This window comes from Osmerus mordax, chromosome 7 (genome assembly GCF_038355195.1).
Source record: "Osmerus mordax isolate fOsmMor3 chromosome 7, fOsmMor3.pri, whole genome shotgun sequence".
Lineage (NCBI taxonomy): Eukaryota > Metazoa > Chordata > Actinopteri > Osmeriformes > Osmeridae > Osmerus > Osmerus mordax.
In genome coordinates, this window is record NC_090056.1 from 19,442,557 (window position 1) to 19,468,336 (window position 25,780).

Here is a 25,780-nt window from a genome sequence, read left to right on the forward strand (position 1 = left end):
ATGATGTTACCATGGAAACAGATTCTACTGTTATCAATCATTGACTGTGTGGCAGGTAAAACGTCTTTTATATGTGCAATAATTCTTTTGTGTGTGGACATTTATGACCCAAGTGTGATATCTAAGGAAGCTGGAAATCATGTCACAATCTGAATTGATGACAAGTCATGACTTTTATCTAGAAGCTAAGTTGTGATCCAAAACACACTTATATCAACACTGGAGTAACTCAGTGACGGTTATGTTTGCTAAGACAAACCTCTCTGTTTACAAATGCAAAAAACTAACGTTGCATGTCTTTGAACACCTAATCAGCAGATTTTCCAGCAAGTGAATTCTGTCTGTTGGCAAAAAATATATTAAAAAAATGATTTTCTCTCAGTATTGTTGGAAAAGTAGTCTGCTAGGAATTTCTGTAAGTGATCTAAATAGTTACTTTTCTCCATATTCTTGCTTGGAATCTCTGTCTAAGAGCCAAGATGGCTTCCTACATGTGAGTCTTTGTTTGTGTCTAAGAGCCAAGATCGCTTCTTATATGTGAGTCTTTGCTTGTGTCTAAGAGCCAAGATGGCTTCCTACATGTGAGTCTTTGCGTGTGTCTAAGAGCCAAGATGGCTTCCTACATGTGAGTCTTTGCTTGTGTCTAAGAGCCAAGATGGCTTCCTACATGTGAGTCTTTGCTTGTGTCTAAGAGCCAAGATGGCTTCCTACATGTGAGTCTTTGCTTGTGTCTCCTCCAGACTGCCTGGACAGTGGCTCCTTCCACGGGCCGAGGTGGAGGATGGAGCCTGGAGACTTGTTCATCCCCATCGACTCCCTGGAGGAGGAGGCTACCCTGACGTGCGACGCAAGAGGGATCCCCCCTCCCCAGTACAGGTAGGGGGGAGGGAGTCAGGTGGCTGAGCGGTTAGGGAGTCGGGCTATTAATCAGAAGGCTGTTGGTTCGATTCCTGGCCGTGCCAAATGACGTTGTGTCCTTGGGCAAGGCACTTCATCCTACTTGCCTCGGGGGAATGTCCCTGTACTTACTGTAAGTCGCTCTGGATAAGAGCGTCTGCTAAATGTAAATGTAACATGTCTGGCGAGCTACTACGCTGTATTCAGGAACCCTCTATCATCTTTTGTACTGTACAGATAAATAATAAAATTTATTACACACTAATAGTGTACACACTAATAATAACACTAATAATAATAAATCGAGGGACGTCTTTAGAAACACCCAAGGACATCTTACAGACAATGAGCCTATATAGGTTATAAGCAGGGGAAGGTACAAAAATAAGACTAAACTCAGGGGACAGATCAAACAAATGAACTGGGAAACATAGGAAGGCTGGAAGTTATAGGCAGTACAAAATAAATGTGCAACTGGCTTCCATATTCAGGACAGAAAAAGCTTCAAAACGTTTCAAACTGCTTTTTAAAAACGTGTTATACGGATGTAGGTTATCGGAATAAGCTTGAAGAAAAATACTGTTGAGTTATATTGACTTTAAGCTTCTGGCACAGACTGACCCAGAGAATATTGGGCTATTTACTCCATCTAAAAGAGGCAACTGGAGGACCTTGCTAATCAGTTACTTTTACAGCCATTATTGTCGGCTTACGATAAAAGCTTCTGCTTGATGAATAAAAATGTAAGGTTATGTCGTTCTCTGTATCATGATGTCAGGATGTTTACAACTCACTAATAGTAAGCGAAAATGTAAAGCTCTGATTGACTATACTCTTTTCTTCTGTAGATATGTTGGGCTGGATCCCGGTGTGCATGTAATTGCTACGAATACAAACTGTACTTTATTGTTGATGTAGGACGGAATGTGTATGAGATTTTGGAACTAACCCATCGGTTCCATTTTGAAGCCCATCCAGGTTCTGTCATACACTGGTTAAGCATTTGGAAGCTGTTCAGATGTAATTGGATGCGGTTCTGCATCAGTGACATGTAAAAGTGGCATGTCTACCTCACAACCAAGCTCTGCAGCAGAATAAACGCTATAAGACTTGTAGCTCACTTGGGCATTGATTATAAGTACCTGAGGCATGTACTTGAAGTTTACTACTGCTACACGTCTCACATAGCGTTGATGAGAGAGTGGCTTGCAGTCTGGAGAGCACGCCTTCATTACTGTCCGTGCTTGGTATCCCCACACAGCTGAGGTGAGGTGCTTCCGCGTGCTGATTAAAGGCGAGGCGAGCGTGTTTAGTGATGGGTCTTTTTAGGCTCGCTGTGCACCACTCTGCATGCCCTCAGCCACTCTTCAGTTCTTCTCTTGAAGTGTAAATAGGCTACAGCACTTCCTACGTTCTATGCTTTCACTATTGGCCCTGCCACTCTCTCTGTCTCTCTCACTCTCGCTGTCTCTCTCTCTGTCTCTCACTCACTCTCTCTCTCTGTCGCTCACTCACTCTCTCTCTCTGTCTCACTCTCTCCCTTTCTTTCTTTCTTTCTTTCTCTCATTCCCTCTCTCTCTCTCTCTCTCTCTCTCTCTCTCTCTCTTTCTCACTCTCTCACTTTCACTCTCACTCTCTCTATCTCTCTCTTTCTCTCTGTCTGAAAATGGCAGACCAAAACCTACAGTTGGCCTTACCTTCTGTATATTTCCTGGTTCTAGAATACTGTACTTGAGTTTGCTTTTGAAAAGAAAAAATGTTAATCAAGAGGTCCTTGTCCAGAAAAGATTTTCATGCGAGTTTTCCAAGGTTTTAAAGGTTTGTAGCCTGTTGCTTATTCAGTACATTGTTCAGTCAGAGCGAGACACGGGAAATGTACTGGCCATAACCTTGAACCTGTCCAGTGCTAATCTATTTTAATAGCTCCTACACAAAGAACTGTCAATGGGATTTTAAAACATAATTTCTCTTTTTTTTTCAAACTTGAGAGGAAAAAGACCTGTTAACAGTAATTTTCAAGAGTTGTGTACTTTCCTTTTAGCTCCAGACCCCAATAGACCAGAACATGGCGAGTTTACTTGTCTTCAAATGGTCCATCGAGGTTGTGTGTGAAAGCATTATTAAGTATTCAATTCAGTGACTTGTTTATACCTGTGTCCTTCATTATTGTAATAACATTAACAGTAATACTATTACTATTTTTATCATATGATTAGTACCAGTGTACATTGCAACCACTCTTCCTTGTCAGGGTGAAATTACATGTCTTTTACGGAGGTGGAAACAAGTATGTACCACGACACACTATACCAGGAATAACATTGTCTTGTTTCAGACTGGGATCTGTGTACTTGAAATAGGTGTGTTCGATTCTCTCGAGTTCTCTGTCCTGCCAGTGAGGCAGTGCTGCTCTCAGTTGAGCCTTTTCACCCCCCAATATTTGTGCCATTTCATCGTCTTCCGTTCGGTATCGCCGTGAAATAATTACGACACTGTCCAATTCGAACGATTAGTGTTCACCTAGCTACTTCACAGATCTGTTTGGACCCCCTTTGGTTCTTGAGGGGGGACAGGAGAGTGATGCAGGATGTCTTCTGCCAGAAACTGAGGGTGTGTTTGCCCTCACAGATGGTCGTTGAACGGGACCCTCATAAATCTGGGACTGGGTAGCCGACGGCGGCTGTCTGGGGGCAACCTCATTATCCGGAGTCTGGATCGGTACCAGGATGCAGGGATGTATCAGTGTACAGCCTACAACACAGTGGGGTCTATACTCAGCCGGAGAGCCAGCCTGCAGTTTGCCTGTAAGTCACCATGACAGTTATGAACACAACGAATGGCAAGGCCTGGTCTGTCACACAGAACATCCACATAGGATTGTTATCTCACTTCAAATGCTTTTTGACACTTGCAACAACCATTCCTAGCTCTCAGTTAGGGAACAGAGGTTTTCTTTAAATGTCCGCAGTTGGATGTTTTAGTTTCAGCGAGATTTTTATTGAATACATTTTGACCGTCTGAATCGCGGCTTGCTGAGTTTGGACGGTTTAGTCAGCGGCTGACACAGACTAAATAAGATGTTGAAAGTAGCCAGTGAGGTCACAAGGCTGAACAAGACACAGCTGTCTCTCCGAAAGGCAAGTGTTCAGGAAGGCCAACGCCATCACTGCCTCCTCATAGGACCGTTTAAACTTCTGCCCCCTGGAAGCTGTTTTAGATCACTACAGCTTAAAAATCACAGAGCTGGGAACTAATTTATCCCTGAAGCAATTAGGATGCTGAACTGCAATAAAAGAGCTAGCCCTTGATCACATGTTGCTTCACAACATGGCAGCTTATTGACGAACTGACACCAGTGACCTTTTCTCTTATTAATTGACTTTCTTCCTGTATAGTGAATACTGGTATGGCTTTTAATTTATGTCTTCATTTATGGGTTATGCAGTATCTTTAAACCCTGTCCACAAATCTGTTTTAGGGGACTTAATTGATTGAAATTGGATTATAATTTAATTAAACTGGCCATTGTTTTGAGAGCCTATACGAAAGGTCTCCCACTCAATCGATTGTGAATGGATTCTGTATTCTGACTTGTGTGTTTCTAGACTTGGATCATTTTAAACCCCACACCAGAAGTGCCGTGTCAGTTCGAGAAGGACAAGGAGTTGTGCTACTGTGTGGAACTCCCACATCCTCTGGAGGTGAAAATACATTTTATCACCATCCACAAGCTGGGAATCATTTGCGTGGTTCTATTTTCCAAGAGCCAACCTCATTAGTGTGTGGAAAATATAGATGTCACATCTTTCGACTCGCAAAGAGTTAAATAAATGTCCTTGGATGATGGCGCTGTCCAAATTATACTGTTTAAACATTTGCCTTTGACTCCTCTCTTCTCCGTTTTAGACCTTAGCTATGCCTGGGTCTTTAACGAGTACCCGTACTTCGTTCAACAAGACAGCCGACGTTTCGTGTCCCAGGAGACCGGGAACCTGTACATCGCGAAGGTGGAGACGTCGGACGTTGGCAACTACACGTGCGTGGTGATGAACAGCGTGACCAAGGGGAAGGTTCATAGCTCTCCCACTTCGCTAGTCCTCAGGACCGACGGTGAGTCACGCCAACTTCCTGTTTCTTTAGTCTTTAAACACGCATCCTCCTTCTCCCACGCGCACGGAAAAGTACGTGATTTGATGTGACAGGAATGGTTGAAGTTGCTTGACTCCCCCCTTTCCAGCCATGTTTGGAGATTCTCTCAAGGAGATAGAGGAGGCACTCTATTGTTCAGGCCTACTCATCTTAACACAGCTAAAATATCTCCTACTTCTTTGAGAGGCTTTCTGTATTTGCTCTTTATATTAGTCCTCTGTAATCTGGGAGGGCTGTTTTATTGGAACTTTCTTTAGTTTTCTCAGAAAGAAAAACATTGCCTTGGGGATGAATTAAACATTAACCATAAAACTACAAGTCAGACAGACCCTCCAAAAAGTATAGTATATGGTTATCCACCCTGAAGAGCTTAAAATTATTTGTTCTTGTTTTATCATTCCACTCTTGCGACTGCATGTGTTAGTTGTGTAGTGACTCGACTTGTCTTTACCCTTGAGAGAATGGTTATGCGTGTGATTTTTTTCCTGTTTGTTTTACTATGCTATTGTTTGTCCCATAACGCAAAGTCATATGGCTTGTAAGTCATGAATAATGAAAATGTGAACAAGTATTTTTGCTTGCACTTCATAGGAGTGATGGGTGAATACGAGCCCAAAATAGAAGTTCATTTCCCTGACAACGTACCGGCAGCGAAGGGATCAGTGGTTACACTGGAGTGTTTTGCTCTTGGGAAGTAAGCTGTATTTCTTGGATTCAATCTTGCCTGTCTTCAATCAGTCAAATAACTACAGGATTTTTACAGAGCAGCAGGCGAGCAGCAATTATGTTTGTTAGACTGTAGCAATGCATCGTTATTTTCTGAAGGGTTTTTTAATGGTGCGTCTTGAAGTCTTCCGCATGCTTTCAAAAATAAAAACGTGTGATCTTCCGGTTCAATGGGGGAAATGTGAATTTATATAGAACAAAGCTGTGATAACATGGTCTACTGTACACATTGTATTTTGGCTCTGAAAAAAGAAAGCTAATAACAACGTGAACTTGGCTTTTACACTGCTCTTAAATCTTGAGGCGTCTGTTTTCCCCACATCCACCTAGCTACGTTCCTCTCTGTGTTCCAGTCCGGTCCCTGAGATTACCTGGAAGAGAGCCAACGGTATCCCTTTCCCCAGCAAGGTGAAGATGAAGTACTCCAACGCGGTATTGGAGATACCCAGCTTCCAGCAAGATGACACTGGTGGCTACGAGTGCGTAGCGGAAAACAAGATGGGCAAGAACATCGCTACAGGTCGCCTCGCTTTCCACGGTACTGCCGTACAGCTGAAACGCCTCACGCACACCTCACAAACGCAGACATTTAAGCGCAGGTAGGCTAAATGGGATAAATGAATGTTAAAGTTTATGGGGCGTTAACCAAAAACTTTATCATATCTATTGTATAATACAGGCAATTATGCGATTACATTGCTTTAGCACTGCTTATTAGGCCTAGAATAGCTATTTTAGCAAAATCCGGTTTGTAGGGTTTGAAGATCGTTAAACACATTTATTGGTGTGACCCACTGTTGCTATGCATGACGCATTGGAGCCTTGAAAACTTCGCAGTCGATTAACATATTTATATTCTGTCTTCAAACATCGCTGGCTCTTGGTGGTCGATCAGCAAAGCTCTGCCGTTCACAGACTGCAACAATTCAGAAATTGCTTGTAATTTAACTGCAATTATTGCATATTTGATGCGTGGCTCACCTCTGATTCCTGTTTTTGGCTGTTCCACACTCTTGTGGTTGAGGTAAACAACGCCTCTGTAATTGGAATTGACAGCATGGTGCTGAGAAGTGCACCATGCATGTTAACAAGTGTTAAACGACTCCCCGAAAAAAGCTTCTGGTTTAGGTGCTAGGTGTGTGAGGGGTGGGAATCTGGGGGTCGACGTGTGGTAGGCTGTGAAAACCACCAAGATGAGGATGAGGATAGTTACAGAACAGCAAAGTGACAGTTTCCTGCCTCTGGTACTACGGTGCTCCTGTTGTGCCTCAGGGGAAGATTGCCTTGAGGGAGAAGTTCAAGAGAAATCCGCACAAAAGATCCATCATAATCCTCCACAATACCAGGAACATGGTGAACCTAGAAATGTCCTTTTAAGAAATAAAGCTTTGTCAGCTTTATCCGTCATATAAAAGGCGGTCTTGAATGGATACCGGGTCCGTTCTCTGCCTGTTACTATCACAGATCAACCACACTGTATACTGTAGGTGAAGGACAGAAGACCTCCCCTTTCAGACCTTATATTAACACATCCGGTGCTGTCACTTCTATAGCCGTGATGTTTTGCGTGTGTCTTCAGCCAAGCCCCAGTGGATCCAGACCATGAAGGACACAGCCATGGCTATTGAGGAGAGGCTGTACTGGGAGTGCAGAGCCAACGCCAAGCCCAAACCGTCCTACAGCTGGCTGAAGAACAACAAGATTCTGGTCTCTGAGGTAAGTAAGGACACCCCTCGATGCAGAACTGCGGGCTGACTGTATGATAATATATACTAACATAATAATATTAACATATACAAAAAAATATATATTTTTGGCTTTCTGATGGCTTTATTGGACAGAGACATTTAGAGGTAGAGGTAGGAGAGAGAGAGAGAGAGAGAGAGAGAGAGAGAGAGAGAGAGAGAGAGAGAGAGAGAGAGAGAGAGACATGCGGAAATGGCCGGAGCCGGAATCGAACCTACCCAGTGAGTTACCATGGCGCCCTGGGCTGACAATGTTTTTGCCTTTTCATAAGAACCAGTGCTCCGGTGTAGCTCCATAAAGGCCTTTTATACATTCCTACTGTATATAGATTATGGAGATAGATATCACCTCTGTGAGACTAACCTTCTGGAAACGCAGACGATTTTACCTTTGGGAGCTGCTAACCTTATGTTTTTGCCTGTATTTGAGAACACCATTGTTATGAGTTGTGAAACACTGCATATGTGTGGGTGTGCGTGTGTGTGTGTGGGTGTGGGTGTGTGTGTGGGTGCATATGTGTGGGTGTGTGTGTGTGTGCATATGTGTGTGTGTGTGTGGGTGCATATGTGTGGGTGTGTGTGTGTGTGTGTGCATATGTGTGGGTGTGTGTGTGTGGGTGCATATGTGTGTGTGCGTCCGTCATCTATGTGTACATGGTATGCGTGTGTAGGTGTGCATGCTTGTTTACGTGCGTGTGTTTGTCTCTTGGGTAGATTCTGCGTGCCGATGAGTGTATCAGTGTGTTCCTGTAGAGATTGCTCCATTTGATCCAAGTAGAGCTAGTACTCGTCTTTCATTATTCATGCCTCATGTTGAATCGTCTCTGCTTCGAGGGTAACCTACTGTGAGAAATACATGACGGCACAGTAAACGCTGGTAAAATACACCAGCTGTTCCCTCAGAATCCCCTTTAAACTTCTTCTTTTTTTACTGTTTCAACTTGAACTGTTGAAACCACACCGCCTGGTACTAATTCCATCAGTCTTTTTTTGTGTGTTTGTTTTTTTTTTGCCTGTTTGATTTTGATTCCAACTGCCTGTTGTCAGGGCTGTGGTTTTTACCAATGTTTTCTTTTTAAATATCGGTTTAAAAGGTTCTAGATCTTGTAGCTAGCTTGTTGTGTGTGTTTGTCTCTGCAGGACAGGATTCATGTTGACGATGGCATCTTGTCTGTGTCGGTGCTGACCCTGGCTGATGCTGGGATGTACCAGTGTATGGCAGAGAATAAATATGGTGTGATATATTTCAGCGCTGAGCTCATGGTTTTGGGTAAGCTATCTTTTAATCTATGCCTTCAATCTTCGTGTCAGTGGTTACAAAGAATATTAAAGGTCATATCAGAGGCATTTTAAAGGTTGGAAGGATTAGTGAGTAATAGGGACTAAAAGAGTGGTGTGGTGGGGAGCACACACGTCCAACTGGCTCTACACTTTGCGTGATGATACTTTGAAGTGGTTGTTTGGAGAAGATGGCTGATGAAAAGTGGGATTTTATCTTAACCTGATTGCCCTTACTCTCTTTTGAAGTCAAATCCAATGTTGATAATGATCATTATGTTGATTGTGATCGTCCAATTTACAAAAGGTGACACTTCGTTCATTCTCGTCCATAAAGAAATGTACTGTATTCCCCTCTTATCAAATAATGGCTTTGCATGCCTGTCAATGAATAAATTGGTCTTAAAAGTCTGAATAGTTTCAGACTTTTCTTCTTCATTTAGTTTCACAAATGTATCCCATAGCTGATTTAAAATCCTGAGAGAATATCAGCAATCTCAAAACAGCCTGTTACTAACAACAATTTCAATACTTGATTCTAGAGATTCTAGAACTCCTCGTGTCAATGCACAACGCTCTAAACACACTCTAAACACGCCCCCCCCACTCACCATCCGTCCCCTCACCCCCCTCTACTGCCCCCCCCCTCACCATCTATCCTCTCACCCCCCCCTACTGCCCCCCCCCCTCACCATCTATCCCCCCCCCCCCCTACTGCCCCCCCCTCACCATCTATCCCCTCCCCCCTCAACTGTCCACCTTGTTTACTGCCCTTCTCCCCATCCCCCCCAGCCTCTCCTCCAGACTTCACAGGGAGCCTCCTCAGAGCACTGCTGAAGGCCAAGGCAGGCAGCACCGTGAGTCTGGAGTGTAAGCCCCAGGCCTACCCCACGGCCAGCATTGTGTGGAAGAAGGGAAACCTGCCCATCCACACCAGTGACAGGTAGAGCTCAGACACACCGGATACAAAAGTGGAGTCAGGTGGCTGAGCGGTGAGGGAGTCGGGCTAGTAATCCGAAGGTTGCCAGTTCGATTCCCGGCCGTGCAAACTGACGTTGTGTCCTTGGGCAAGGCACTTCACCCTACTTGCCTCGGGGGAATGTCCCTGTACTTACTGTAAGTCGCTCTGGATAAGAGCGTCTGCTAAATGACTAAATGTAAATGTAAATGTAAAACAGACAGTTAGATTCTTCTGGCTGTTCCCATCTCGCTTTAAAGGTTGAACGCTCAATCTGCTCATTTCTATTGTAACAGCTCTATTGTCCCCCAAGTCTGAGATCTGGAAAGATTGAGCCTGCTTTTAGACTCTTTTATGCGCTTTTATACTCCACTGATGTTGAGATCTTAATCCTTTTCTTTATAGTGCTGAGGTCGATGTGACATTCACAACCAAAAACCCACATTCTCTAAAACAATCGGATTAATTGCACGACAGAATTCCTTAGGTTCAGTGAGCAGGGGGGAGTGTGACCTGTCCTGTGTTCCTTTCACCCTGTCACAGGGTCACTCTGTCACCAGACGGAACCCTCAGACTCTCCAACGTCACCAAGTCGGATGCAGGGAGCTACACGTGCTTTGCCAGGAACCGATTTGGAACCTCCAGCACCACCGGCAGACTCCTGGTTACTGGTAAACGACTCGTACCTTGCTTTTACCCGTTTTCCCATCTTTACTTCTCCCTGTTTTCCTTCCCATCTTCCTGTCGTACTCTCCTTCCTTCCCTGGCACACCAAGTATTCCCTCCGGTATGAGCCTGTTCCTGTCGAGTCAATAGACTTAAGGACACAACACGAAAGTAGTCCTGAGATTTTTTGTTGTTGTCAGAAACTCTCATTTTAACAAGCTGTCTTCCCTTGCGTTAAGAAGGTGTTTGTCAAGTTAAGCCTGGAGCCTTGTTTGTCTTGCTGAAGCAACCATTTGGCTGTGCCTTATGAAATTCCCCTTAGTTTAAATAATAAAGATGTATGTGATATGATATTATTGTGTTAGCGATGCAACAGCATCATCGCAATTTCTGCGTTGAGAGACGAATAGCTGTGAAATGGATAGCTTCCAGGTTGTGTATTGATCTATTTCAAAGTGTTAATTTAACAACAGGGGTTTTCATTGTACTTGTTGAGTTGTTACATGTTCGTTTTACATTTTTCAGTTATAGGTCCACTCTCAAGAGGTACATCAACACTCCTAAATTAACACTTGCTGTGAAAGTTGCTGTTAATAAAGGGCTGGATGTTATTGTTCAGGTCTGTGATGGCAATCTTTGAGTTTCTTAAGACTTTGAAGTGTTTTTTTCTCAGGATTAATGCAGCTAGTGTCCATTGTAGCTTGACCTTTGCATTGATTATCACTGGCTTAAGGCCTCAAAGGACACTATTTGCATGTCACTTCTCTCCTGCTTTGATGTCCACGTAAGGTAAACGTGCAGTCTCCTCCCCAATCTCGTCCAACCCCTCTCTTCTTGCCTTGTGATTTATCAAATTTATTTGATACGATTATCTCAACTTTTGAAGCGCAGCAGGCTCAACCAAACAATGTCTGTATCAGTTTTGAATGAGTGCCCTCCTTTTTTGCTCAGCGTGTACGAACGTAACCCATCGCAATGTGAATTGCTGCCTTGCCACCTCCTAAGAATCAATCACCTCCTTGCGTTTTATCTGATTGTGTATTGTAATTGGTCTCCGGATTAGAGGGGCTTACAGGACCTGTGGAGGCTGTGAGTATCACTCCTTACTGGGACAGACCGTCACTGCTGTGCTCCTCAGCGCTTACGCTGAAAAAAAGAATAAGCACATAACAGCGTGTATCGATTTTACATTAAACTGACCTCAGTTTAAGGTCCACTTATGAATGAGCAAACAATGTGCGAATGAACGAGAAGTAATTCAGTAAAAGATACAAACAAGTGTTTTTATAAATTTTTTATAATTTCAATTCCAACCTTTACACTTTCTGTTGATATGCTTACTGATGTGTTAAACACATGGAGGTAATTCAAAGTTAACTAAGTAAATGCTTCTGTTTGGCTGCATATTTCTGGCGGTCACAACAAGAATAATATTTTTCGGCCTAGAAAAATATGGATAGGCATCTTTTCAGTTTTTCTACTTATTTACTTTGCGATGTGCACCTGGTGCAGAATTTTTCGGAGATATTTTCTTTATTGGGTAGGCCTTAGAACAAATTGGATAGGCCTGGCCTACCCTGGCTCACGATAACCACAGTGTTTTAATGTAACTTGTCACAGCAATAGGGCACAGTTGTGGATGTTGGACTACGTAATTAACAGGTATCACGTGTTCAGTTTCTCAGAATATCTCACCATGTACCTTGGAGGCTGTCATGTGGAATGGAGTCTGTACTGTACAACCTAGAAGACGGCGTTCTGTAGAACCAATAGAACCATGCACGCATTCCATTGTAAGGACTGTTCTGTTCTATTTCCACAGGGTTGTGGTTAATGACCTTGTGAGTTTAGTACCTTGCGACAATGGGGCACGAGGAACTTTGATGAGGATAAGAAAAGACTGTAGGATAAAGATGATATTTACTGTTGCATGAAGAGATATGAGAAGACATGAGACTCTTCAGAGAAGGCTTTAGGCTGATTGTTTCTCTGCTTTGAGTGTTTTCACTTGTCAAACCATCAAACATTCAACAGTGGTTGTATCCGTCCATTTGTGATTACGGCACTCATTCACTCATTCACTCAACCCAGAGAACCACCCGACAGTGTCAACTCCCCTCTTAATAATGTAAGAATAATAATGTATTCATTTAGCAGATTTGTATCCATCTTTTATCCAAATGACTTATAGAGGGGGAGATCAAATGCTATACCACTGAGCTGTAACCATCTCAATCTGAGCCATAACCATCCAAACCCATCTCTACCCCTGAGCTGTACTCACCAGTACACCCCACTGTTGTGTCCAGACCCCACCCGGATCACCCAGGGTCCTGTGGACATGGACATCATGGTGGGAGAGAGTCTGGTGCTTCCCTGTCAAGTGGCCAGCGACCCCGTCCTCGACGTCACCTTCTCCTGGGCCTTCAACGGGCAGCTGATCGCCAAAGGAGACCACCACTTTGAGCTGGTGGGAGGGGTGAGTGACTCTGTCTGGGAGGGGAAGCAGGATGTGGTTTCCGGTTCAGAGCAGTCTGGCTGTCCCCCCTGTAGGGAGGAACAGTTGCCAGTGTCTCCATCCCACTCTCAGCCTGAGCTTCTCTCTTCCTCTTTGACTGGAAAAGATATTCACTCACGTCCAGTACTAGACGAGCTGGAAGCCTGCTAAGTTAGTCTGTTCCCAACCCTTTAAATAATCCTTGTAAAATCAGACATGGCCAGTGTCACTCATACATTTTACGAGGTAAGGCAGTTTTTTTTCAGCGATTAGTCTGGTTAACATTTACATTTAGTCATTTAGCAGACACTCTTATCCAGAGCGACTTACAGTAAGTACAGGGACATTCCCCCCCGAGGCAAGTATGGTGAAGTGCGTTGCCCAAGGACACAACGTAATTTTGCACGGCCGGGAATCGAATCATCAACCTTCTGATTAATAGCCCGACTCCCTAACCGCTCAGCCACCTGACTCCCTGTTGTTTTCATCTCTCCGCTTGCATGTGCAGTCTTTTCAAATGATAGTTTAACTTGATGTTCAGTTATAGGTTAGATGGATGAAACGCGTTCAATCCATTTTGTTTCAAGGGAAAGTGAACAGATGTTTCAATAAAGGCCAAATCACTCCATCAGAGTTAGGTAGCCTCCACCTTTTGTATGTTTCCTCCACAGTGAATCCATTAGTGCTCCTTTCAGACGCTGCGTCTTTGCCATTTGTATAGCTGCTGTTATCATTATTTTCCATCGTCCTTGAACAAGAGGTTTATGTTTTAGAGGGAAAAAATATAATGTCTTCAACAAAATGACCACCCCCCCTCAAAAAAACCCCCAAAATGTTGAGACTTGATTGAGAACACCCACAAACCCTGTCCCCTCCAAGATTAGACATTCTGCTTGTGTTTGTGCGACTGACGATTTCCTTATCCGAAATGAGATTCACTCTTCACAAATGCCCCCAGTCCAAAGAGATTATCAACTTAACTTCACAGCTTCAAGGAATTAATTTCCATAATTAAACCAAATCGGCCTGACTGCCTTCCCTTGCCAATTGCCAAGAGAGGGATTTCACCACTAATTTACCATTTGCTGCTAGCAGCCATCTTCAGAGATGAAAATCTACTGGGCCCATTTTCACTTTCTCCTTCTCAACATGGAGAATAGCGGCTACAGACACTTAAGAAGTGAATGGATTTTTGTCTCTCATGTTCTTAAAGGGTTGTGAGGGCTGCGTCCACAGTAATAAGCTAGCAGAGACTTTCAGGGGGGGGGGGGAAAGCATCCAAATGTTATTAATGGTTCTGCAGTGACCTTCGCCTGTCTCTGTACCAACTTTTCTTGATGTATACCCGATGACATCTTAATGAGGCTTCATCAAACCGCTCATAAGGAGGCGCTCCAGTATCTCACCAGATAGTGCATGTACCATGTAAGCCCAGTTGCTGCATATCTTCCCCACTCTCTCTCCCTGCCTTTCCTGTCGTCACACTACACATAAAACTGTCCAATAAAGCATGAAAGATGCCCCCCCCACACAAAAAAAACATAAAAACAACATTCAGGAGCCCTGCTTAAACTTGTCGACAACCAGTAACCAGGAAGGGATGCTGCTTGAACTTTATGTCTGCCTCATCAGAGACTGTCTGGAGATCTGATGGTGAGGAACATTCAGCTTATCCACGCCGGCAAGTACATCTGTGTGGTCGACACAGACGTTGAGAGCCTGTCAGCGGTGGCCATATTGATTGTGAAAGGTAAGGAAACCACTTCTCTCTTTCTCTCTCAACTCACTAAATCACCACCCCAGTCACAAGCTGTCAGCACACGGGGGAGTGGAGTGGAGCGTCATGTTCCGGAGAGCCCAATAGGGGTCAATACTCGTCTCACTGGGAGTGGCATTTAGAAGTAGACCTACTGGAGAGTTTGGCTAAGGACCTTCTGTCTGCAATATGCTTCGTGACTGCCTCAGGAAAGGGCAAGAGGAAGCACCAAATGAAATGAATGAATAGACAATCCGAGGATGTCTTAATTGTCATTTTCTTCCAGCGTGCGTTGGCATAGCCTGCATGTGTTTCTATGGCGCTTGTGGTGAGTGACAGAGGCTCTCTCCTGTGCTGTGATATGACAGTAGCTTTGGAAGGTGGGAAGGTGTCTTGAAACTAAAATTAGCCAGACGTCCGCCATCCTATCATTTAGCCTTGTGCTGATTCTACGATAAATTGTGTTCCGGTCTGTCCGTGTTAATAATGGACTGTTTTAACACCGCTGAAGATCTTGACAATAGCCCCTTGGCTCTGTCAAGAATATATAATTAAGGAGATAAGGAATTGATCCTTGATTGTGTGTTCCATTAATATGTTTTAATGAGGGCAACGTATCAAAGCTTTTTTCAAGGGCTTCTAATGAGTTTTATAGAGATCGATATCGTGAAATAAAGCTTGTGTTGACATGCTGATGTATTGAGCACATACCTATTGCATTTAGTGCCTCGGAACCAAAGCCTCCATAGACATTGAATAATACCCAGCCTTCAAGCTGAATACTCAATCAATACACGTTCAAAATGTGTATACCAAATAAAATGGTATTGACTGAACAACTGAGTTGCATTATTACTGCTTATCCATTGGAAGTGTTTTGTTCCCATGTAACATTTCTGGTTATTTTCTATAGTATTGATATATATATATATATTTTGAATTAGCCCTATTTGTCTTCAAGCCCAATTCTAATGAAGGCCATCGTGAGGTATTAGCCGTGCTACGCTAGTGTCGTTGTGAGGTATTAGCGGTGCTACGCTAGTGTCGTTGTGAGGTATTAGCCGTGCTACGCTAGTGTCGTTGTGAGGTATTAGCGGTGCTACGCTAGTGTTATTGTGGCTCGTAGGTGGTCTTCCTCATTTGTTCTCTGGTGGTCCATTATCTCTGATAACCAGACAGCTTCAGTACAACAGGAAACAGCCGACGAGGCGGAGCAGAAAGATCCCTCTCTCTAATTGGCCGAATAATGAAAATAAATGGGAAAACACTGGCCTACAGGCCTCTCATTTTTACCTTTTAATTTGCCTCGCATAACGAAGTACTTTCAGACTGTGTTTCATGGATAAATTAAGTAAGGTTGGGTGAAAATAGCTGGCTTAATTCCAGAGGATGAGTGTTAAATTGCCTTGTATTCTTGGGTGTATAATGGGTGTTATTTTGTGTGTGGGCTCTTGTTTGTGTATTTGCATATACCTGTCTGCTTAGGCTGTTGAAACACACGCAAGTTAGATTAACATAAGAAAAAAGGGTTAGCGTATTAAATTGCCTTCCAGACCCTGTAATGTGTGTCACTTTGTGTGTTTGTGTGTGTATATGGCTGCTCGCTTGCGTGTATGTATGCATATAAGTTTGTGTGTGTGTGTGTGTGTGTGAGAGTGTGTGTGCGGCTGCTCGTGTGTCTGACTGTGCTCCCTCCTGCTCCCCCCAGGCCCCCCAGGCCCCCCAGACACAGTGACTGTGGAGGAGGTGACAGACAGCACAGCACAGCTCTCCTGGAGCACTGGCCGAGACAACGGCAGCCCCATCACCACCTACCTCATCCAGGCGAGGACACCCTTCACTGTGGGCTGGCAGAGAGTCAACACAGGTAGCTAATTTACACTGCTGGCTGTTGTGTTAAAGAAAGGCAGGCCTTTGGAATCTAAACCTGGAGATCCAGTATTGTAATAAGACAGAGAATTCGAAGAAAACACATCCAATTTGACATGCCTTGAGTGAAAATTATTCCAGACGTTTTCACAAACACACACACACACCCCAGCAATGGTCCACAGGAATTACGGATGTATCTGATGTGACGTGCACCACCCCTGCTGTGTCCCCAGTCCCTGAGGTGATAGAGGGGAGCACCATGACAGCCACGGTGGTGGATCTGAACGCCTGGGTGGAGTATGAGTTCAGGGTGCTGGCCAGGAACAGTGTTGGGGTTGGAGAACCCAGCCCTTCATCTCTGAAGACAAGGACAGAGGATGCAGGTCAAATACAAAAAGCAGTTTTTATTTATTTTACATTTTATAGTACAGCAGATAACCAAGACTGCACAATTCTAACAGAATATCAGTATTTTAACCAGAACCCGTACAACAATAACATCACATCAACTAAACAAATAGGCCTTCTTAACCACTCGTCTCACTAAGAATACCAAGTGTGACTTAGATGTAGTTTTCCCCTTTAATATATTGTTTCCCTTCAACATGAGACCAGGTTCTTTACTAGGCAGCGTTGAGCACATACAGTGTTCAAGTAGTCCCCAACACGCAACCTGACCTGAAAAACTTGAGTTACTTGCTCTTCATCAAAACAACCTTAAATATTCATCCGTGTCAAACTTGAAACACCGTACGCATGATCCAGGTGTTGTCGCCTGTCTGCTGAGAAGAAAAAACAAACATGACGTTTTCTTGTTGTTGTTGTCATCAACGTGTAGTTCCTGACTCCGCACCTGCCGACGTGGGGGGGGGGGGGCGGCAGTCGATCAGAGCTGGTCGTCACCTGGGAGGTAAGTCATCAGTCTTGTGTTTCCAGTTTCCCATCGAAAGGGCAACTGTCGACATTAGTTGCATATCACTGAACTGAGGGCACTCTTTACTTCATCTTAAATCAGATCTGGTTCGTTTTGGCCCAGCGGCCGTCGTAAATCCCACCCCCGTCTGAAACATGGCCCCTCTGCAGCTGTTGTAACTCCTTAGTTTAGGAGTCGACGTGAAGGGCTCTGCAGCGTGGCTCACCAGCAGTACATGGCATCAGACAGATAAATTGGAATCCATGAATAAGGCGTGATAAAAAATGAAGGCCAGCGTTCAGTCAAATCCAATCTGCAGTCCATCTCACTCTACTGCAGGGCTTAGACAGCACTGAACTAAAACGTTGAAATCTGTATGGTAAAAAGAAATGCAAGTTTAATGACTTTGGCAAAAAACATTTAAAAAGTTATTATTCAAACAGTTTAATTTCACAAACTAATCGACTAATGTCCTAATAAAAAGCCTGAAGGACTATATATCATTTGTTTTAATCTTCCCAACTGTCGCTCTTGGTCATTGTTGAATTCACTTAGTGAGGTGGCAAATGAAAAACAATTTGCAGGTCAGGAACCCATTTCTTCTGCATGTTGTTGGAGGGTGGCGGGGGACTTTTCAGCGTGACGGTTTAGCCGTACGTCAGTGGTTTGTATGTGTTTTAATATCACTATAGTTTTGTGTTTCCCTCCCAGCCCGTCCCCGAAGAATTTCAGAACGGTGAGAGCTTCGGTTACATCATCGCCTTCCGGGCCTTTGGCGAGGTCGTGTGGACGCACGTGGCGACATCGGCGCCGGGAGCATCACGTTACGTTCACCGCAACGACAGCATAGTGCCGTTCTCCCCGTTCCACGTGAAGGTGGGGGCCTACAACAGCAAGGGCCAGGGGCCCTTCAGTCCAGTGGTCACCATCTACTCTGCAGAGGAAGGTGCGAACTCTCACACACACACACACCCGCACACATCCACACGCACACCCACCCACACACCTACACACACCCACACCCTCACATATCCACGCACACACTCACACCTACCCACACCCTCACATATCCACACACACACTCACACACACCTACACACACCCACACCCTCACATATCCACACACACACTCACACACACCCACACCCGCACACATCCACACGCACACCCACCCACACACACACCTCCACACATACCCCACCCCCCCCCCCCCCCCACATCCACACACGTTAAAACCCGTTCTACTGTTGGCCATATGGCAGTTCTCAGCTACCATATTACATAATGTTGTCTGGCTGTTTATCCCACTGTGATGAGGCTGCTGGGAGGAGGATGGGAGGACTATAACACCAAAGCCCTCAGGGACAGCATTCTGCCTCACAGATTCAGATAACACGTGCATCCACTATGGAGTCAGATGGCTGAGCGGTGAGGGAGTCGGGCTAGTAATCCGAAGGTTGCCAGTTCGATTCCCTGCTGTGTCAATTGACGTTGTGTCCTTGGGCAAGACACTTCACCCTACTTGCCTCGGGGGAATGTCCCTGTACTTCCTGTAAGTCGCGAAATGTAAATGTAACACCCTCTGAGCTTCCCACACAATAACTCCGTTTAGTTCTCCTCTCCCTTTCAGATTGACAAGTCGACTTCTCTTATGTGATCTTGCAATAGTACTGTATGGCCCTGTTTCAGCTGAACAAGAACAAATGCATGTGAAGTTAATTTACTTCTAACCCATCACAGCCAGTGCCACACTAAGGGTGATGAGAATGAGAAAATGTTAGAATGCCAGGCTGGAAATATGTTATTCCAAGTTGTCTTCGTCGCCAGCAGCAACCAGAGGCGACCTCTGCCTCCCTGTCTTCTTTCAGAGCCCAGTTTGGTGCCGGGTGGAGTAGGGGCCCAGAGTGTCTCTGCCTCTGAAATAGAAGTGACCTGGCAGAGTCTCTCCTTCGCCACTGAAAGAGTTCTGGGCTACGAGGTGCGTGTCTCTTCTTTTTGTAGAGGCGAACCGAGAGCGTTTTGGTGAAAACACAAAATTACAAAGCTTTGCAGTCATCCATGGTGCTTGCTGTCATCCATGGTGTACCTCGGAACTCTCTCGGTTCCAAACTCTTTGTATCCATGGAAACGGCTGATTTGATTGGACGACTTGTAACACCGAAATTATACGGGCCCTCACTGCGCTACCAAAAAAAAAAAAAAGGCAATTTGGTCCTTTTTTTATGTTGTGTTTTAGAATACAAAAGCAATTTACCCATCCACCCGAGTTTTGTAGTTCCTGTCTCTTGTGTCTCGCCACATAAAACTGCTGTTATCAAGGCCTAGGAGGAAGGGCGAAGGGAGATAGTGTGAAAAGCTGCAGACAAAATCTTAAAACTCAGAGAAAGTGCATTAAAAACCTTTAAACCATGGCCAGACAGTTTCACCTAGAGGGAATTACAGCTTTTAAAGTATTAGTAATGTTCTGTTCTGAAATACTTTTTTTTATAGACAGATTTTTGAACTGATATGGGAAGTATATAAACAGCATATGTATATATGACAAAGAGGGGAGAGAACAGATGTATTCAAAGGAAAAATTGAGAGAAAGAAAGAGAAAAAGATGGATAACACTATCATTTCGATGCATGTAACTAACACTGTAGCCCACAGACGTATGATCAGGATTGTGCCTTCCTGCCTCCCAGGTAGTGTACTGGGAAGACGACACCAAACCAGAGACCATGGGCAAAGTGAGGGTGCCTAGCAACCAGACCACAGCAACCGTGGGTGGCCTGACAGGAAACAGTCAGTATTTTCTCACCGTCAGTGCGTTCAACACAGCTGGCACAGGCCCCTTCCTCCCTGCCATCAACGCCACCACAAAGAAACCACGTAAGTATCCTGAGGCGGCCAGTCACACTGCCCTCCATTTGAGGAATTAGGGAGGTGGCGGAGCCCACAGTTGCAGTGCAGGGCTCCAATTAGATGTGATGGTTGGACTGTGCCTGGCGAGCCCTTCTGCCTGGCAGCGACAGCGTAGCTCCGGTGGGCTCCTCCCAATCTAATCCCAGAGAGGCCATCAATTGTTACACTATTAGGTTTTTGGCGACATGCATTTTTTTTGGCAACACCGCCAGGAAACTGCAATAAATTCTGTTCAACAGCACCAGGGCAACCGCCGCTGAACGTGGAATGGACTCTGATTGGCTCTCTGCTCATTCTACACTGGGATGCTGTGGTGACTATGGAAACGGAGTCGGAAGCTACTGGCTACAAAGTGAGTTCATGCTAGGCTTAAGATCTTTCCCATTCACCAAGGCTAATGGCTAATTAGTTAGTTCGCTAATGTGTTGTAAGTTCTATTCATCTTGGCTGGGTTGTTGCTGATCCAACAGAGAGCCCTGGGCCTTCTTTGTTAACACATGTTCTACTTCCACAACATTGCCAAGCTGCTTGACTAATCTAAGAGTTGTCCAGGCACCTAACCTCTCGTCAAATGATGTAACTACGACAAATATCGATATCGGTCCTTGTTATTCCTATACATTTTTCCACAATGTTTTCACTGTGTTCGCTCTGTCGAAGTCCATCCTCGTGAAAATACTTCCATCCAGCCTTCTACAGTTGCTAGATGGATGTGCTCAGAGCAGCCAGACATGGAACAGAATGTTTAGCTTCAGCTCAAACATCTCACACGGGACCTAGGGAGTCAGATGGCTGAGCGGTGAGGGAGTCGGGCTAGTAATCTGAAGGTTTCCAGTTCGATTCCCGGCCGTGTCAATTGACGTTGTGTCCTTGGGCAAGGCACTTCACCCTACTTGCCTCGGGGAAATGTCCCTGTACTCACTGTAAGTCGCTCTGGATAAGAGCGTCTGCTAAATGACTACATGTAATCTAAATGTAATGTAAATGGGACCTTCTCCCTGTATGAAAGAACATCTTGTTTCCGTGGAGATGACAGCGTGTCTCCCTGTCCCGCCCAGGTTTCCTACAGGCGTCTGAAACACCGGGAGGTGAGCTCCCTCACCACCACCAACTCCACAGCGGAGCTGACCCTTCCTGCCGATGATGACTACATCGTCCATATCAGGGCTCTCAGCGAGGGAGGGCTGGGCCCTGCCACCGACGCCATCCAGATACACAAGCTGAGTAAGCTGCTCCACAGAATTAATGTTGAACTACTTTTACACAAAGAACAGGAATATGGCTATAATAAATGCTTATATATATATATATATATATATTCTGTGTGTGTGTGTATGTATGTATATATATATCCTTTTATTATATATAATAAGCATATATATTTAATGTTTGTATGTATATATAAATATATATATGCCTAATTAACTTTAATGTGGGGTTTCGATCCACTGAGACAATAACCTTAGTCGGGATCAATATTTAGTTAGCCTTGTCCTGTAAATGAAGTCATCTAAGAGGAACTTAAAGGAGGCAAGGTGCCTCGTCCAGCTGGAACTCTAAACCGTCCAGACCCTCAGACGACCTCTGGCTCGGTCGGCTCATATCGTTCTGCAGTATGCAGGGAAATCTGCCTCTGTCAGATAGGTTAACTTCCAACTCCACTCCGCGTTGGCGGGATATCATTTCAGTTCTATGAAACTTCAGTAGCTCTCCCAACTCTTTTGCCTCTTCTAAATGCTAATTTGCCATGTTGACATTCTGCAGTGAGATGTTGAAAGGGTAAGACAGGATGTAATTGTAGACAATTGCAGGCCTCTCAAATCAAACTTATGATGCATTTCATCCATTTTCAATGTTGTCAAAGGTATTGAAAGGGAGGGAGAGAGCAGTCTCCTGGAGAGAGTTTCTATTGGTCACGTGCTGGGTGATGCAATGGATGCAAGTTTGAAAGTGGTCAGAACAGTATGATAGAACAGCACTTGAGTGGTAGAAAAATGAATTTGATTCAGTCACATTCCACAGCTTTTGTCAGCGAACCCCACAAAAAAACTTTCTTCTTATGTTTTTCTTGTGAAATGAGAACGAAAAGCTCTGGTGAAAGAAAATACCACAGGTCAGACTGAGTCAAACATTGCTTCAGCAACTCACAGGTTTTGCCTTTGCTGTTATGAAAGCTACTGATTTTATTATGTTTGTCTCATCCAGGTATGAGCGCTCGAGGCTCGGGAGGCTGGAGTTTGAACAGAGCCCCTCTCTCTCTACTCCTCGCCATCGCATTATCAACATGCAGGTCCACGTCATGACGGAATGACTACCGAGTTTCTGTTCCTCAGTTTAAATGCACTGGCCATCTAATCCAAACCCGGGCCAAAACATCCATGTTTATTTTTTCTCTGCCGTTAGCGGTACAATCCCTCCCATTCTGGAGGCAACACAAGAAAAGCATTTATTTCATACGTTTTAGCGGACTAAGAATTTAGGTTGGGGCACACGCACACGGAACGATACAGCACAAGTAAGACAAGTGTTGTGAAGGTTTATGACGAAACTAAATCTCAAGGCTGCGTCTAAACACTTTAGTATATGACTGTCCCGGAAAGTCACAAATGCCTTACTTCCATTCATGTGCCAAACTAGTTGGAGCCCCCTTGTCATTACGTAAATGCTAAGCTAGCTCGACCATACTGTCGTCGGTGTCTTCAGTTCTGCAGTCATAATGCAATGAGAGATTTTACATTATTTCACATGATGCCCATTTGTTATGTTATACGAATGATTTGAGCGTGTTTAGTTTTTTATTTATTTACTTAACTCAGTCAGCTATGGTTGTCCACCCAATGTCAATGTGCCTGAGCCTTTGGGGATGCATATGAGGTTGTTGTAAGGAAAATGACTCCACTGGATGTACAGTTAGAGGAATGCTGCGTCTTGTTACTGCCGCCCATACAGGTCATAATTGTTGTATAATTACGAACTGTCAAAAGATTCCAGAGGCGCCCTGTGTAAGAGCCTCAGATGAGGCTGAGTGCCAGCCATCTTCCTTTTTGTCATTCTGCTGTTGCGCTACAGAGCTGAATGTACCCCCGAGGCTAGAACCACCTTAGCGAGCCACGCAAATCAGAAAAAAACTGGTCTGACACCAGATGGATGGATTTGATTCAGGCTGTATAGAGCATTTCACCACCTACTGTTGTATTCTGCTATAAGGACGCAAGCGAACCGTCTGATAGTGTTGTCTCCACCCCATCAGTGTGTATGAGGCGCCCATCTGTGTCACACAGACGTTCTTCTGTGCCAGAGCGCTCAGAGAACATCAACCAGAGCAGGGAGGAGGAGAGGTGAAAAGCTTGCAGTCTGCCAGTCTCACAACGGCATTCAGCCTGCCAGTTGTTTTTTTCTTTCTTCTTCAGCCAGGTAATTCCCCCAACCCACAGTGTAAATTGGTCCCAGATTCAATCATCCTTTTCTACACTATTGTTTTTCTTTTTTTCCTTCATCTCGTGCCTCACTTGTGTGTTCCAACAAAGCCTCAATGCTCAGGTTTTCAAGTTCTCCTTCGATGGTCTCACGATAGAGAGAAGATATACTACAACTATGGCAGTACACGATCCGGTGGTCTTGTTCATGCCCCCGAATTGACAAATGGGAAATCTGAAATGTGCCATGATTTAGCAGTCATTACAACATCTTAATAAATGAGAGTGTAGCCTAGGGGAGTCTAGGGGTGAGATACAGGAGTTGTGGTTCTAATGACAGCGACCGAAGACAGATCTATCAGGGTCTAGGTGGAGCTAATTTAGGATGTTTCCAAAAGGATGGGAAAAGGGAGATTTGTAGTTTGTGTGTGTGTGTGTTACTTCCTAATGGCGGCGTACTAACTTACCCTAGTGTGTCATAGTGGACTGTCTCTTTGAGAACCATTCAGCTATTTTGAAGAAAAAAAGCAGAAAACCATTTATTGTACCCGTCATGGTTCAAGTCTTCGGATGCCAGAAGCGTTGGGGACGTTATTGTATTTATTTTGAAATAGAATAATAACAACTTCAGGTCACCTCGCAAGGGCGGGGTCCTGCTCCAACTCAGGCATGGTTCAAAACAGCATTTATTTTCTTTCAAATTCAGTAGGTGCACTTGATTTGTATGGCCCTGGGACTTTGGGGGAAAACGCTTCAGTTGTATACATGAGTTCTAAAAACCAAGCCGTTGCAGAGAGCTTGGTTGGGATAAAGTTTGAGTTACAGCTCCAGTGATGACAGCAGTATTGGTAGAAATGCGCTTTTTGTTATATGCTTGTTAACGTGGCTTTTTGTGTGATTTCATCTGTACCAACACATCCTCTTAACATAGAATGTCATTGAAAACCAACAAATGTTTACAAAGAGAAATCTCTAGAACTAAGTTTTAAAATGATCTGCTTCTAAAGATACGCAGACAATGAATTTTGTGTTGTTTTTTTATGCAGAAAATTCATCTCCATCATTGTTTTGTAACGTATTAGTATCAGTACTGTGGAGATGGGATTCTTTAATGTTTAATTATAGGTCATGTATCAGTTGGTTTTGACACTTCTGTACAAAGGCCAAGTGTTGCTTTGGATAAATTGGAGAACAAAAGTCATGTTTTATTCAAAAGATGATTTAAAATTGGTCACTGTTACCTGTGATTTATAATTTACTAGGACACGGACCCAATGTTTTCAATGCGAGTCAAAACCATGACAGAAGCAGATTTGATTGGATCACAATATGTATTGTTAATGGAATCCTCAGTCAACCATTGAAATCAAAGGATACACTCTCAGAAGCTGCCACTATGGCTGTCAAAGAAGCATATTTGATATACAGTATCTTCAAATATATATCATAAGTCAACCAATTTTGTTGAGAACTTGGCTAAGTGCATTATTAAACAAACGATTCAAAGGCCGACTGAGATAATAGACATGCTGTAAATGTGATCATTTTACAAAACAAGGTTTCAACTGTCAGATGACTTAATGTTTGACTTCAGTATTAAAACTGATCTCCATGAGATTGTATCAAGAGAGTTTTCACGTTGAAAAGACATTGGCGGATCTTGTATACTGAAGCTGTGCATGTACAATATTGTTTGGTGTATTTGTGTTTTCTAAATCTAAAAGGTAATAAAATTATTCACTGAGGAAATTTTTTTCTCTTTGATGTTTGGATTTTGTCTTCTTCTTTGATCCTATTCTCTGCAGCTCCATTAACACATTTTACAGCAGAGTGGCTGTCTGCTTTGACCTGATGAGTCACCATAAAAAGGGTATTGATGCCATTGTAAACTTTTAATGGGTTTCATACACTAGTACTGATGACTTTGAACACAGAGAGCTAAAACTAACTACACATGCATGTTTACTAAAACATGACAGGAAATGTTACAGTAATAACAG

At 44.0% G+C, this 25,780-nt stretch overlaps 1 protein-coding gene and 1 long non-coding RNA gene across 2 annotated transcripts; one reads left to right on the forward strand and one right to left on the reverse strand.

The window, feature by feature from the left end:
- Positions 1-25,456, forward strand: cntn3a.2 (contactin 3a, tandem duplicate 2). Its single transcript, XM_067239073.1, is given in 23 exon segments — positions 1-62; positions 754-876; positions 3,526-3,701; positions 4,503-4,598; positions 4,804-5,007; positions 5,638-5,740; positions 6,126-6,310; positions 7,352-7,488; positions 8,658-8,787; positions 9,588-9,738; positions 10,297-10,424; positions 12,729-12,898; positions 14,549-14,666; positions 16,381-16,539; positions 16,778-16,927; positions 17,383-17,408; positions 17,410-17,454; positions 18,169-18,403; positions 19,326-19,439; positions 20,149-20,331; positions 20,604-20,716; positions 21,423-21,588; positions 22,570-25,456. Coding segments are annotated over 23 exon segments (3,072 nt in total). The 3' UTR covers positions 22,668-25,456.
- LOC136945696 (uncharacterized) lies at positions 16,615-17,460 on the reverse strand. Its single transcript, XR_010876856.1, has 3 exons — positions 17,398-17,460; positions 17,261-17,323; positions 16,615-16,902 (listed from the first exon to the last, which is right to left on the reverse strand). It is a non-coding gene; the product is annotated as an uncharacterized lncRNA (long non-coding RNA).
- Positions 25,457-25,780: the final 324 nt, after the last annotated feature.